The 16,922-nt window shown below is 31.1% G+C and overlaps 1 protein-coding gene across 4 annotated transcripts in view; it reads left to right on the top strand.

The window, feature by feature from the left end:
• Nucleotides 1-891: 891 nt before the first annotated feature.
• The window catches only part of LOC148607928 (rab GTPase-binding effector protein 1-like), a 32,187-nt gene continuing 16,156 nt past the window's right edge, over nt 892-16,922 (top strand). For 2 of the 4 annotated variants that reach the window (XM_088544269.1, XM_088544268.1), the window contains exons 1-10: nt 892-1,047; nt 2,516-2,653; nt 4,697-4,900; nt 5,871-5,997; nt 7,039-7,159; nt 8,420-8,509; nt 10,058-10,156; nt 12,293-12,428; nt 13,025-13,183; nt 15,132-15,227. In XM_088544269.1, coding sequence (XP_088400395.1) covers nt 996-1,047; nt 2,516-2,653; nt 4,697-4,900; nt 5,871-5,997; nt 7,039-7,159; nt 8,420-8,509; nt 10,058-10,156; nt 12,293-12,428; nt 13,025-13,183; nt 15,132-15,227 — 1,222 coding nt within the window. In that variant the 5' untranslated portion in view covers nt 892-995. The remainder of the gene's footprint in view (nt 1,048-2,515; nt 2,654-4,696; nt 4,901-5,870; nt 5,998-7,038; nt 7,160-8,419; nt 8,510-10,057; nt 10,157-12,292; nt 12,429-13,024; nt 13,184-15,131; nt 15,228-16,922) is intronic. The other 2 variants (XM_088544271.1, XM_088544270.1) reach the window with 1 other exon arrangement.

Below are 16,922 nucleotides of genomic sequence, written 5' to 3'. Positions count from 1 at the left end.
TATGGAACAACATCGATGACCTCAACTTATAATACTTACAATTAATTGTTGATTTTAGATTCATATAATCAGTCTAATTAAAAGGCTCTTTAATACATGTTTATAAATATGCAAATGGATATATGTGGACTTGCAAGGTTTTGTCTGACGTCCACCCAACCTTCCGTCCGTCCTTCACTGCATGATCTGCGGATATCATGATAACATTTACGTTTTGGAAAAAGTCATATTTAACACCAATTCAAGGAAAATACCGAAAATAAACTTTCAAGATATATCTGTTCAGCAATACTGGAACTTTATTAAAACAAGTGGAGAATAATTTGCAAGAAAGTTTTATATAATTGATCAAAAGCAAAAGATCTTTTAGTTTGAACATCTAAAACCGAATTAAATTCAGTAGAAGCAAGACGGGTTAGTTAAATATTAAGTAAATGGTTACAGTCGGAGTGTTGCAAGCATTCCCTAAGTAATTGTTATTTTCATTTATGTTTTGGTTCAAGTTTTGACCACCACGACAAAATGAATTAGTAAACATTGTTTTACTGGCAGGGTGGATAAAGGCTGTGAGATCTTTAATTGCGAAACGTACGGTGTATTCATCTGCACCATGAGAACCGTCTTAGCTATCCTTTCCTTTTTCTTCTACCGCGTACTCGACTTTTTATGAGCAACTTGGTGGTCGTTTCTAGAAAAGGAGATGACGCTTACCCTACCGATGCACCTGGTCCATGCTCACAGTTTTTAGTGGAGTCCGAGCCGTATTTTTAGTGTGGCTGAAATGGCCGAGTAGTTCCGATTGATTATGATAGAAGCTTTTACTTTCCGAAAATAGCAAAGAATGTCCGCGCCCGATTCGAGTATTAGTTATTTGTTTATATGTAACTCCATTTTTGAAGAGTTCGGAAGTAGGTGGCGAGAGAATAATATTGAAAATCGATCAAGAATCTTCATATGCAACTTCTTTCTGAATGAAAATCTCCTGATGGTACATAATGGCAGATAGCGACATATTTGGACCTTTAGAATCTGCCACAGCCAACCCTGGTAATTTGAAATTGGTTCAAGTGCGTTATGAAATCAAATGATTATGACTGATTATTTGACACTTGACAGATGCAAAGTACTTTTGTTAAGTGCGAAGAAATTCCTCTTAAAAGTTTTGTTATTGACATCCAATTTTACCCATAAATGAAAGATCGCCAGTATCTAACATTTGTTAAGTTCTAAAATACACCAATTTTCAGTACAAATTCAAATTGTCAAATTATCAATGTTGTACTTTGCCAAACTTTTTGCGACTTTGGCACGAATTATGCACATGTGTTGTACATTGTACAGCATGTACATGTAGAAAGGAAATGATACGATGTTAAGTTCATTATAAGAAAAGTTTTAAAATTAAATACTTAATACACATTTGTAGTTTAATGGTCTGTTGTTAAATAAATGACAAACTTCAAAATATTCAGATGTATACATTCATGAATTAGGCTTTTTTTTCTGTTTTTGTTTTTGTTTTTTTCAAAACTCTGCATACAATGAATACGAAATATTTCTGGTTGTTGGAATGTGGTCCTTTTAAAAAAAATCATACCACTTTGGTTTTGAGATATCAGAGTGTTCTTTTTGCTTGTATTAACATGTACATGTAATATGAGACAGGTGAAACCTAAAACATCCCCAAAGAAAGAAGTTCATATCCCTAATTAGTCATGGAGCTACATATATCCTTGATCAAATCAAATCTTAGTTCGACACTTCACAATTCCAATGGGACCTTATGAAAAAGTGGGATCAGAAACCACTTTCCATCATCTTGCAGATTTTTTACCCATAGTACAAATGTACATGTACACTACCATCAACATAAATTTCAATTTCTCAGCTCTTCACAGTGGTGTCACAAGTTTCTTCCACTGTGCCTCCACCAAATTAGAAAGTGAGTTAAATTGCTGAATTTAAATACTTGACATTTATTTTTTTTTCAGTAAATGCTTGTAACTGAAATACTATTAAACTTTTGAAGTCATTGAGTACATGTACATTTTGTCATGAAAGTATGTGAATTGAACCTCAAGCATATTTTGAAATGGTGACTCAAACTGTGTTGGATGAAGACACTTTAGATTCCACTCACATTATTACCTGTAGAGTGGAGTAATTAAACTGTTGATAGTAGTGTATATCAGACCCTTCATTTTCATTTTTGAACTTCTCTGTCATTTTTTACCCTAATTATATGATATAATGGAAAAACAATTTCAAAAACCGTAAGTTATATGTTTATTAGGTTTCCTCCACTGTTTATGTGACAATCTTAGGGGTAAGTGCATTCTGAATATTGAAATGCCTTGGGTTGTCTGGGACATTGTACCCTCTTTTATTTTTACATACAATATACATTAGTTATGTGCATTTTTGTTTGTACAGTTTGTACAAATGTACAAGTACATTTTTTGTATCGTGTGTAAACTTGAAATGTTAAACACATGAATTTTATTATTTTCTACAGACATCATAGAAGATTTAAAGACGCAAATAAAGGATCTGCAAGAAAAGCAAATCCAATGTCAGGAAGAGAAGGAACGTCTGGAAATTGACTTTGGACAAAAACGTGCTAAGTTTAAAGAAATTTTTTTGCAGAAGGAAGGTAATAACTACTTGACAATCAATTTCAAAATATGCTGACAGTTCTCAGTTTTTACATGTATGTCCCTACTTCAGTGGCACAAATTTAGAGTTAAAATGGTCTGTGAGCAAGTTACAAGTATGCTTGTTCCAGAAAATTTTATCAACATATATGTAACTAAATAAACCTTTATGGGCATGTTATGAAACTTGTACATGTATTTTAACATTTTATTCGTTATAGTAAACTTCTCATTTCACATATGTTTTATATAGTAATTGTTAATCTGTTGTACATGTAGCTACATGTAACTTAACAGACATGCCATTATTTATTCAGCTCTGGGTAGGATTAAAGTTTAAATCTATAAATGATATGAGAAAGTTGTAATTTTTAATTCTGATATATACAATGTATCAATGTACTCCCAAGTGCATTGTAACATCATGGTATTTTGATGCTATCAGAGCTGTAGATAATGTTACAAATATGATGCTATGGTTTCAAAGGAAAAGATGCTAACCAAATTTTCTAGTTTACTAGGATGCTGTTTGAATTTTCTATGGAGAACACTGCATATACATTTGTAATTTAAGAAGTATTTCATGTGAAAAATTGTGTTGTACAGGCAGGGTTTTAACTTAACATTTTGGCTTCGTAGACCACATCAAATTTTGGGGTCATTGGGAAGTAGGCTCTGCTAATTTCAAACCCCAACAGGTGTTATTACTTACTGAGAGTTGGATGATTTTGAATTCAATTTTTTGTCAGTTTTTGATTCAGTTTTAATTGATATTTCTAAAATGATGCCAAATCATATTTAATATGTTACCTTCCAGTCATACTTTATATGAATTGAAAGTACTAAAATGTACATATATTGGCATAAAGGCTACAAGAAATGATTTTCTACAAATCATTTATGACTTCTGTTTTCTTTTAATTTTAGTGAAAAATGGCAATTTTTTAAATAGCATAGGCTTAACCAAAACAAATTTAAAAAATATATCATTCGTCATTTTCAGGCAATGAACTGTACATGAAAGAATCATGCAACAAATACTGCAATGGGTCATTGATCACTGATCACCTTCCGATCAGTCATTGATCCATTAAACAGGTGATCGCATCACGTGACCACAGAGTGGTCAATATATTTTACAGATTCCTTGTTTTATATGTAAATTTTACACATATAAACAGAATGCAGTAGATTAAAACACCAATTAATACTTTTATTTTACAATTGTTTTATTTTTAACAGATCATCCATCATTTTACATAACAAAACTGCAATCAGATCAGTCATCGGTTATCAATCCATCAACAATTAATCAGTCTTTGATCATTGGTTCATCAAATCGTTGCATGGATCTGTTCAGGGACTGTATCAGTAGATTTGCTGAAGCTTTGTCAAACTATGCTTACAAGTAGTTTCACTGAAAAAACACATTCTGACTTTTTTAAAGTGTAGCACGAAATTTGGATCAGTTGTGGTTTTCCTTGATAATATGGAGTAAAACTTTTGTTTCCTCAAAATGTTCCTCCGGAACTGCTTGACAAACATTTCTGAAACTTTCTAGGAATGATTAATACATAATTGGAATGGGCACCTGCTTTTTGTATTTTTGATATGAAATATTTTTGAGTTTTTATTAGCTTGTTTCCATTAGTGTAAAGTGAACTTTACTATTTACTCAAATGGATGGTAGAGTGTACCCATTTCTTTTCTGCAATTCCTCTTAAACTGCTTCAGGGCTGTTCTAGAAAAAAATTCTTTAAAGGGGGTGAAGGCACTTTATATTTGACTCCTTAATCTACAGATATTTAACATCAAATATTGGCAAAAAAGAACTCTTTTATCCAGGAGACTCAGACATTTGGACCAACACTGTAACACACTTCTGAGTAGTCTGAGATTTCAATGTCTACTGTCAAAAGGTAATTTTTTTTAAAATTAAAATGTTTCGATTTCAATATCAAAGGTCATAAGGTCAAATGTTTACATAGTGAGAGTATACCATGATTCATATTTACCTATATATTTTTTTGTTTCCTTTCTAGAGGAATTTAAAACAGAAAAGGATGCTCATTTAGATTGCCAGAAGAAGAATAAAGAGCTGGAGAAAGAACTGGTTAATGTGAAAACAGAGCTGGAGGATATTAAGGCAGCTGTGGCATTCTCTGAATCTAATAAGGAGGATGCCGTAGCTGATATCCGTAGGCAGTGTAACCAGGAAGTAGAATCATTACAACAACTTCTAAAAGGTCATTAATTAGCTTTAATTATAACTTTAATTTGTGGGGAGACTTTGGAACATTTTAAGTAAAATTTTCTATGACTTGCATTTTGGTTATTTATCTTTATTCTCAAACAGCCAGTTTTACACTGAAACAGAGAAATAAAATGAAAAAAGTTAATAGATGAAAAAATATACACCAAGAGCTGTATACATTATAGAGTTACAAGTTACCCAAGAGCTGTATACATTATAGAGTTACAAGTTACCCAAGAGCTGTATACATTATAGAGTTATATAAGTTACCCAAGAGTTAAAACAGTAATGTTTATTTGTTTTATAATTTTACATAACTTTTTTCAGAACAGATTTTTTTAATGAAAATAATTGATGAAATTTAAATGTAATGTGGGTTTTTTTTGTATAATAATTGTGGATATACCTTGAGAGTTGCTCTTTCAGATTGATAATTTTGTACATTCAAAAATAGAATGTTATTCATCACCCAGCTTATTTTGGTTACAGAGGTGACAGTATATACACTCTCTAGCTACATAAAAATAGGGGTATAAGAACCTACAATATATGATTACTGATTTCATTGAAATACAATAATGAGCCCTATTTTCTCTAAATTGTTCTCCTTTGTCTTGATTCAATGCACAAAGTAAATACAATATATGTTATCTATGCAAAGGTACAGTAGCATGTGCTTGTGTAACATGTATCCTTCACAATATTAAGTCTGTAATGATGTTAATGTTTACCTTTATACATTTTCTTGATTAATTTCCTGATTGAATAAGTACTGTTTAATTAATTGTTGATAATAATAGAGGTTCTCTCATTACCCAGTTGGATGAAATTAGGGCACAATGAGCCAAAACACTGTAAACATGTCCCTGGATATGTTTTGCCATCTCTCAGTCTCTATGTGAAGATTGTGATTTCAATGCCTAAATCATGGTAAAATATCCTGTATATTTTCTCATTGACAGAAGTGGCTGATGAAGCTTCCTCCTCTACTGCTGCCCAGTATGAACAAGAGAGATCAAAACTGAAGGAACTTAATGAGAAATACGAGGATGAAGTACGAGAGTTACGTAGTAAACTGAGTCAAGAAAGGTATGGTATGCTCCATATTAAAGTATTTTATCCTGGGATTTTCTAGCATGGCACGAAGCTACATCATTTTTCTGCAATACTAACTGAATCCTTTTTCTTTTCTAATGAAATAATAATTTTATGAACTCAGGCTCATAATCACATGTACATGCATCATTGTTTATTTATGCAATCTTTTTATATCTTTTCATCATGTAAAATAGACAGTAAGTAATCTGTTCTTAGTGTTTTCTACAGACCATTTTCGGAGGGCACATACCCCCTGCCCTTTTCTGTCAATTTTCCCTAAACATATATTAATTCTTGCATGGTGTGACTTCAGATTGCCTCTTACCTGCTGGACTTGTGTACCCTTTTTTTAACCTGGATTACCCTGTCCTTTTTAAAGGCTGCTGTGAACACAGCAATTATGTAAGATTTGATTTCTCTGAATGAAAGTTTCACTGTTTAGATGCCCATAATGGAATAACAGAGCTGACTTTTTTTTTAATCTGGGAAGAAAACTAATGTTTTAATGGATTAGATAATGTCTAGTGTTGATTACTTGATGAAACAAAATCATTCAAGAAATATAAACATTAAATATAATGAGAGTGGGTATGGTGAATATGTCAAAGAGAAACAACTCTGACAGGCAGAAAAATGTCAGCTCAAGGTCACCCATGGACCTTCAATGACATGTCTTCAATTAAAGACAGTTTATCAGTGTTCTTAACGACATTACTATCTATGTTTTATTTTAATCACAAGGACAATAGTAATGTGATTCTGATCAAGCACACTGATTATAAAACAGTATTTATACATGTACAATGTATGTACAGGAAAAGCAGTAAGAATTGAAACTAAGATCAAACAGATTAGACTTCATCATGTTCATATTATTTTATTTTGCTGATGCATGTCAACATTAATGTTCAAAGAATTTCATGTGATAAGGTTTTGAATACATTTTTGTAGCTGTCTCAAATTTGAATTAATTACTTGAATACATGTTATGAGCTGAATAATAAGTAAATAAAAAGTATACATATTTTGTAGGGAGGGATTTCTAACCTCAGTAGCCAAACAGTTAAAGCAGATAGCGCCAAGTTCTCTTGGGACACACACACCACCAAACCAACAGATGGAGGAGGAGAACCTAGAAGCCAGCATGAAAAAGGTATTCTATTAACTTATGTATTGTTTAATTAATCCCTGATAAAAAACAAACTATACTTTTATAAAAGTATGTAGTTGAATCATTTATTCCTATTTCTATTGGTAATTTAAACCCAGGCATAAATACATGTAGTACATGTTTAATTTATGAAAACTAATATGCTTAAGCATGAAAACGTTGATATACCCTTTTTTGAATGTGAGAACACATAGTGGTCATGGTGTCTGTCCATCTGTTCATCCATCCACACCTTTTTCATGACACTTGATTCTACAACTATATATCATAGCCACTGTATCAGTTTAACATGAAAATAATGTAATTTTTTCTTGGAACTCACTTTTTATTTATTTGCATGTGTAATTCACAAAAAGGCTGAGTGACAGCATTTAGTGAGTACAGGTTCATCTAAGAATCATGAATATAATGATAAGTTAAAATATTTGTCAAATTTCTTAATAGAGGACAAACTCTTCATGATAGTAATCAATACTACTGTAATATATTACCTTACAAGCAATGAGAGCCTGATTTCAGTCTGACAGGAAGTTATCATGTAACACATATGAAGGATTTTTACTAGCTTTGTAATAATAACAGATATTTAAGTAGCACTTCATCTAAGAATCATGCAAAATGTGATTCATGGTTGAAAAGCCTACATATTTTTATTTTTGATATTTTGTTTGAAATGTTGTAGTAAATAGAAACTTATATGTGGCTTTTCATATAACCCTTGTTCAGGTGAGATAAAAATTATATAGAATGTACTATGGAATTCAAACTTAAGGAAGATAACTCTTAAACTGTTGTCAAATTGTGAAGAAAATTGAGTCCTTGTTAATGTAAAATTGTAGAAGACATAAAATATCAATATATTCCACCTCAACCTCATTCTCTTACAGGTTACACCTGCATCATATCAACAAAAATGCAATTGATATGCCCCTTTAATGATTTTAGAACTGAATAAAATAAGGAAGAAGATTGGAAAGAAAAGAAAAAAAAGACTGACTAGTTATACATTGATCTGTACAAAATAAAATATGATGAAAAACAGGGGAACATTTGTTTTTCAGTATAATCCACCTTAACAGTTTTGATTTGTTTTATCACTTTAACAACTTAAGATTATGTGACTTGATGAAAATTTGTTAAGAAAGTTGGCAGTTTTTAAAAAGATTTTCTTTATTGCATGGTTTTTAGTTGAGCTTGTACTTAAAATAATCTAAGAATTTGAATGGTACTTTTGTTTTTAAGGCTCAAGCAGATGCAGAAATATTGAAGTCAGTTGTTTTACCCCTAGAAGAAGAAATCAAGGGCTTGAGGTCTAAACTAGCTGCTTTTGAGGTAATGATTATTGAAAAACAAATTTTGAATGACTGATGGTAAAAAAAAATTAAGGAAAATTTATTTGTAAAAATGCACTTGAAACAACACTTTTAAGTTAAAATTAATTTTTGGTCTAAAGCTTATTCCTTCTTGAAATTAATTGTCATTTGTTTGTTTGAAAGATCAACAGAGTAACGGCAGTCTTTCCACAAAACAGATACCCCATGCGTCAAATAGATCTCAGCAATAAATAATACAAATGAATTGTTTGTTCTCTCCACCCTTGTGCACCTGTTATTAAAAATGTATTCTACAAAGTTCATGTTTGAATTGAAGTCATATTTATATTAGAGACACAAAACAAACTTAAGACTTTCAGAATTTCTTATTTTACCAATTTCCAGAATTCAGTACTAGGTTTATATAACCAATAAAAGAACCAAATTTGGAAGCTTTAGGAGGTAGACCTAAGGTAAGGGACACAACTCTTACAAATCATTGGAACATTTGTATTCATCATTTTACATCAATTTCATGTAAGCATCAAAGTAACTTGGACTGATTTCATTCTGTTTCAAATGAAAGCTTGATATGCTTTGGTGAAATTGAATATGATACAAACAGATTGCTGATTTCAAGAGTTATGTCCCTTAACCTCGGTCTTCCTTCTTAACTGAATTCAGGAAAAAATTGTACAGTTAGACAAGTACAATTGGAATTTAAGATTTTTTTTGTATGGTGAGGAGAAGTATTCAAAAGGACAAGACATGTGTACATAAAAAATTGTCATTCTAAGTGCATGGCATGGAATACATTAAATTGGTGGACATGCAAGATAAGAGAACTTGCTTGTACATAATGATGTTTTTAAGAGTCTCCTTTTATTACAAATGCTAAAATAAAAAAAAACTTCCTCGTAAAATGTGTACATGTTATCTATGAACATGTACATTCACTACCTTTATAAGTTGAGATATATCTTGAGCTAACATCACTATTCTTAACAGGAAGTATACCGTAAGATGTCAAAACCAGGAAGAATTTTATTTCAGTTTACCTATATAAAAATAGAATTATTAATAATTTTTTTTTTTTACTTGAAGGCATACCTTAAAATTTGTAATAGTTATTAAACTTTGTTTCTGTTTAAAAAAAAAAATGATATAAATGATTTTGTTGGTTTCTTCAATAGATCAAAAAAGTAAATACCAAGTTAAAATGTGTCATAGCATCTGTCTATTCTTGTGATAATAGTGCTTAAAGTTTTTATTGTTTACAGTATTGTAGAATTTATAAAGTTTCTGTCATAAGGAAGTTTGAAACGAAAAATTGACTCTCCCACAGTAAAAATCAATCTTTTACTCACAGTACTTAAATTTTCCTGCTGTTGATTTCAGTTGCTATAGGTGACAGAAAACAGGAACTTTTTTGTGAGATCACATTCCCATAAACATTGTACCATATACATGTATGTCATAAAATAAAATTTATAATATTTTGACCATGTAATGTTTCTGGTTTAGACAATAGCAGGGCACCAGTTTCACCATATTTCTATTTTTCCAGCGACATCCAGATGATATAGGTACACCACCAATGAAGCATGCTACACCAGAAACCCAGTCACTGTCTGATATAGGAACTGACAAGGATCCAGAAGAAAGGGTATGCACTTCAAATGTACACTGATGTATTAAAAACTTCACTGTCTAAAAATTGGGCAAAATGTGTATAAGTTTTGGCACATGAAGAGAATACACGGAGATTTTATTGCATTATCCAAGTATTTCTACCTCATAGCTTCCATAAATAACCATCAAAATGGTGGTAAAGTGAATCTTTTTAAGATATTGATAGGTAATATTAGTTGAAATGCTCCATAGAAAAATGGGGATTCAATTTTTTGCAGTTAAAAATATCTTTGTCACAGACACTTCAGGATAAATTAAAAGAGCTGTCAGGTTGTTTTCTTGATGTTTTGAATATGCCTTAGGCAGCAAGACCTAATTGAGAATAATGATGTGCCACTCATGGCCTGATTTTTACACAGAATATTAAATGTGTAGTAAAATCTAGTCAGTGGAAGTAGTGCATTGGCTTGTCTCTATACAGACCAGATCATGTTAAGCTTTAAAATGAAATTCTACTAACAACTGGTTATATCTGGGTTAAATTATATTTACTGTGCATATTGTTAAAATAGACTAATCTGATTGGATAATCAACTTTATCAGTGATGTTTCATGAGTCAATGGAACACATTTTAGGCTATTTACAAAGTCCATGCCCACTTTTGACTGGACTACTTTTATTGATTGCTGTTAATCACATTTCTAAAAATAATATAAATCTTATGGAAAGTATGCTCAGATGAAATGAAATACATAGAAAAATTTCAATTGTACTTACATGTATCAGAATTGAATGTTTAATTTTTTATATTTTTTTATTGGGGTAAAATCACACAATTTGGACATCAAGCGGTAGACCCAATCTAGATAACCTAAATGCACATGTGATCTAATGGTGAATCATGGGAGAATTTTCACTTAATCTGAATGAAATAAACATAATAATCCTGGTTTGAAATGAATTTGTTTAAAATGTTTAACAAGTTTGACATCTGAATGTTATACTATAATGACACTCAACAAAATTTCCATGTTGACAGTATGTGTTGAAGGCTCAAGTAGATCAATTTTATTTTGAAATATTTGGTAATATTTGTTTAATTTAAGTAGCACTCCAGGTAAGAATTATGCAAAATGTGATTGGAAGGCCTACATATTTTTATTTTTGATATTTTGTTTAAAATGTTATAGTTAACAGAAATTAACATGTGGCTTTTTATATAACCCTGGATCTTAGGAGATAAAAATTATAAAGATTGCACTGTAGAACTCAAAATTAAGGGAGATAACTCTGTAAATGACACTAAAATACAGTAGTAACTATTGGATTTTCATTGTGGATTTTCTCCCAAGAGCAGACAGATTCAAATGAATGGTAATACATTTCATCATATAGACCCACAAAACAACTTAATAACAAAAATAAAAATGTGTAACCTTTTTTGGGGTGTATCACATATTACAGAAATGTGCATGATTCTTACAAAGACTGCTACTTAATAAAAAGAGATAAAGGTTTACAGGGTTTATAACATGGAACTGTCTTAATCCTATTCAGTTGCAGTACATCCTTTATAAAGCCTATCAGTGGATATTATGTAACAGCTACTGTAGTATTCACTATATCAGAAACCACCTACATGGTCTCAGGGTATCATGCTATCCTTAGGTGTAAGAGGTTTGATCTTTGGCAGAATCATACCAAAAACTTTTAAATGAATAATCACTGCTTTCTACCAAGCATGCAATATTTAAGGGGATAGATTGAGGACTGGTTGGCTCAAAGTCAGAATAATGCATCTGATTGGGTTGGCATGCCTACCTGCGGGCTGTTGCTTCTCTGGACTAGTACAGTAAGATCCAGCTAAGGATGTGGGACTAGTCCAATGTAGTGTCTGGTAGACTGGTCAATCATTCTCAGACTGAAATGCATGAAATATCTGCCAAAGGTCGATAAACCAAAATTGATTACTGTAAACATATTAATTTTCAGGGATTCTGTCAAGTGAAAATATTTGCCGGTGTCAATTTTTGCAATTTACGTTAAGTTATTTTTAAAATCAATTTCAGGGTTATAATTTTTCGCAATATTCTGTCCACCGAGAGAATAACAAAAATTAGTATGTTTGTAGTAATCAATCACTTTATCAGATATACATGTCTGTTGTAGATTCAGGAACTTCTGAGTTACCTGAGAGTAGAGAAATCCTCCAGGAAAGATTTAGAAATGTATGTAGCAGTCTTAACAACTCAGAAAAATGTTTTAGAAGAGGAGTGTGAGAAATACAAAAAAGATTTGGAAGAAGGTAGGACTGTAAATGTAGCATTAATCTGCTGTAAGCTTCTCACTGTAAAATAGCAGATTTATCAAAATTACCAGTGAGAAGATAATTTTAGATTCATTGATGCTTTTTAAGTCTATTTACCCCTTGAAGCTATCATTATATTTCTTTTTAATGTTTTGCCATAAATACACATGATTTTTTTTAAATGATTGATGAAGCCTTTTTCAATTGTTACCCTTCATGATATCCTGGAAAAATTTTAATCAACTCTGTGAAATGAAAGAAGACATTTCTTGTAAATGAACAGTTTCAAATTTAAGAGAAGATACATAATTGCACATAATAACTGTACTCATTGATAAATCTGATATAAAAAGTTTTGAAAAAAATCCAAAAAATTCCTAAGAGAATAGTGGCAGAAGGTAAATGCAAATTTGACCATTATGAAACCTGCTCTGTAATTTCTTGCTAACATCATTTTGAGGAAGATTTGATTTTGTAGCTCTTTAAATATTAATCAGGAATCTGAAGTGTAACTACTGGTCAGACAGCTTACAATATATCTTATGTTTTAATTGGGAAGATGAAAAAGCACAACATTATTTTTATATTTCCAGTTTGTCGTATTTTAAATGAAGAGAAGCGAGACCATGAACAATTACAGGAGACATGGCAGATGGCCAATGACCAGTTTCTAGAGTCACAGACACTAATGATGATGGACTTAAGGAGAATGGAAAGTGTATTGTCTGCAGAACAACAGAGACAGATAGCAGGTTTGTTAGCATTGTCCAGTTTGTATTGTTTGAAGAATTTTTGTTGGCCTTGTTGATTTTTGTATGTTCAGAAGATGAGGCCAAAATAAAAAAAAAAATATTCTAGATTCTCATCCTTTCCTGACCCAATTTTTTCAGCGTCCCCAAAATATTTTATATTGAATTTTTCCCCAATTGAGGTAAATTTTTTTCAGATTGACAGGATTTTCCACTAAAAAGTGATAAAAAAATAAAAGTAACATTCACCGGCTCACTCCTAATTTTGAAAAATGTAAGATGAGAATCTAGGAATTTTTTTTATAATGGCCTAATATTTAGTTTCTATGGTCTGAAAATTTTGTTGACATGGATGAAAGAATCATCTTGCATTTTGTACTAACTGCCTGCTTATGATAAATGAAATATTATTTTTAACTCGATTAACTTTAAGATGCTTGATATATTGATTACTTCAGTCCAATGAGTTAATAATTAATACAAAGAAACAGCTGACAGAATTGGTAGTTAGACTTCTTAGTTACATCATATTTTACTTTATTATTACTTCCTTTTGATTATTCAACATGAGTTTACTTTGTTTTGTTCCTATCAAAATCTACAGTTAAGCTTAGAAATCAGGAAAAAAATATCATTAAAAACAAGACTTCTGTAATATTGATTAAGAACAGTAAATAGTTTTTACTTATTGATTGTATATGGGGGGAAAATAAACTTACTATTCCCAAAATACTGTGAAAGTACTATTGTTCGTGGGGTAGCAATTATGGTTTTCGCGGGTAGGTGAAACCAAGAATTTTGGTTCCTATCAAAACAGCCAATACCATTGATGTGTATATTGAAAACAAAAAATCCATGAATTCAAGAATCCATACATTTGTGTTTCTTCCATCATCTGCAAAAAATTGGTGTCCACAAATTAAAGTACTTTCACAGTATACAGACAATAGATGTTTCATTATACCGAAAGAGACAATAGATACAAATTTATATCATAGACTTTAAGAGACAACATACTCTAGATCTCAGTAAATTAGGAACTTCATATACTTATTCCTCTAGTCACAAACACAGTCGTATTTTTTTATCTTGAGGAGACAACAGACACGCAAAATTTGACACTTGACTGAGTACTTTCCATGATGTTTCTGTTGTCTAACTGAAATTTGAAATCTCTGGACTCAACCATGAGTAACAATGAATGAAGTTTTTTTTTTTTAAAAAACCAAGCTAATCCTGTAACAGCAATGAAAATTTCACAATATATAAATACACTTGTGGTGAAATAGTTTCAGGAAGGGCAAATAGTAAGGAAACTATTGACCGATCAATAGTCTTTTGGCGCACAGCTTGTCAGAATAGTAAAATTATTCACATAAATTTTGTAAAGAAAAAGTATACTGAGGTATAATAATTTAAAATAAACAGTAGGTGCATTCAGAGTAGTAGTGTTGTAACCAAAGCAGAATACTGGTACCATCAATAACAATGACAGTTGTAAACCAGTTTTTGCTAATTTCACAAGCAAGAAAAAATTGGGGAAAATATAGCCATGCATAAGTTCCTTCGTCATTGAATATAAAAATGTATATGTTGAACAGAATGTCAATCACAAAAATAAGTTATAGCAAAATCATATTGATATCATCAAATGCAAAAAATAAATTCTTAAATTATTGGTATACTCTTTTATCGATACAACTTGCTACCAAGCATGTGACTTACTAACCTTTACTTCACTTTAGATAAAAAATGGGTTAGTTAACGAAGGAAAATCAAATTGGTTGGCAATGAGGCCTTTCGCATAACATTTGTAGATAATGATGCCAAAAAGGTTGATTTAACTTACTGCCTTAAGTATTCTGAACACACCTATGTTTTGCTTACTGCTTTGAAAGTCTCTAAACAGTTGCATGACTGCATGAATACATCCTTAACTTTGAATTTGTAGAGCTTCAGAGAAAAGATGAAGAGAGAATGGCACAGGAAAAGAAAGTGAAAAATCTTGAAGAAGCCAAAAAACAACAGGAAGAAGCCAGACTGTTAGGTAAAGCATTGTGGGGACAGTCGTTATAATGTGAACAGATACATGGGATATTTTGATTCAGGGAAACAAGTCTGATATTTTACAGTGCATACAATAATAATGTTCAGGAAATAGAGTTGGGTCTGAATGACAGTCACCTGATGAATCAGATGCATTAGCTAAACAATTTCAATTAAGAGAAGGAGATTTACACTTACTTTCATTTCATAGATATATAAAACTGTGTTTTATAGAGAGTTTAAATATACTTCTTATTTGTTCAATTAAATACCTGTAAAAGGAAACTCATCAGGTAATTGTCAATTAAGGTAGATCAAACCTATTACACAGAGCATTCTTTTCCATCATCTGGCAAAATCATACGGAAGTATGTGTTTTCGATGAGCCAGGAGGGTTTGAATATATGCAAAAAATTGTCTTTAATATAAACCGGGAGAAATGTGGGAAAATGTTCTATAGAAATGTAATGTTTTTTTTATGTTACAAGAAAAAAAATCTTGAGACCCACAAATTTGAATTAATATCCAAGAAGTGTATTTAAACAAATTTTAAAGAAATTTTATCTACCAGGGTTTTAACAGTAAGACTGAAAATTCCCTACAGAATCTATATAATATGTTGTAAGAAATCATATATATTTAGGCTCAGTTATCTTGAAATTAAGTTTGGTGACCTATATTTTTTATCTTAAAAGTTAACAGTATGTTTGTTCAAGGTTATCTTCAAGAAAAATGAGGAAGATCTATTTACTACAAGACCAACTCTATCCCGTGAACATAACCATTTCATGAGCTATAAATTCCAGACATATTTATTTCATATTTGCAATTCAGCCACAGAATAAATTAGCTCAGAAATGTTTCTGAATGACAATTTTAGGTCAAAAGTGCAAATATATATAATATGGTTACAATGTATCTTTTTCAAAGACTAACACAGGATAATACACCTATTAATATCATGCAGATATTGACAAGATTTTTATTGAAGATTTGAACTGATGTGATTTTTTTTCAGAGAAATGCATGATTGCCATTAAATACTTATATAATTTCTCAACTTCATTATTTACTGCACATTGGACATGTTAGTGCTAAACTTTTAGTGTGTTTCATTTTTAGCCTGCCATATTTTCTCTCTTGTATGCATATTTCAAAGAGGCCTGTTAGTTATGAATTTGTTGTAGTGTGTTTGGTTTAGCCTGTTTGAATTTTTGGGTTTTTTTGGTATTTTATTGATTGCCTATGACAATTCTGTAATACAACAAAGGTATCAGATCAGAACGTATAGTACATTGAAAATACATCTGTGAATTGACTGCATGTAATAAATGTTAGTTAAAGCCATTACTACTGTATGCTAGTAGTTTTCATGATGCAATAAATTTTTTAATCGTTTTTTAAAATTTTCACTTATTGAAAATAGTATGGTTCCTAGAAAAAAATCATTAAAAAGAAACAGCTGAACCTTCCTGAGACTTACAAAAAGTAAAGTGCACACCATATGGTGGGTTATTTTGGCGGCTGTAGAATTTTGTGACTGAGGCAAAAAGGTATATGAAAAATAGTATTGTTTCCAATTTTGGTGGATGCTAAGTGGTGCTACATTCCTAAGTCATTTTTGGGTTTTCAGCCAGACAGCTAAAATATACAAAAATTAGCACTACTCAAAAATAAACCACTATATGGTATGAAA

Source organism: Perna viridis, chromosome 9, assembly GCF_037379345.1.
Source record: "Perna viridis isolate PV_CMFRI_1.1 ecotype Kerala chromosome 9, ASM3737934v1, whole genome shotgun sequence".
Classification (NCBI taxonomy): Eukaryota; Metazoa; Mollusca; class Bivalvia; order Mytilida; family Mytilidae; genus Perna; species Perna viridis.
Note: the sequence above shows the minus strand (reverse complement) of the source record. Positions and strands in the feature narration are given on the sequence as shown.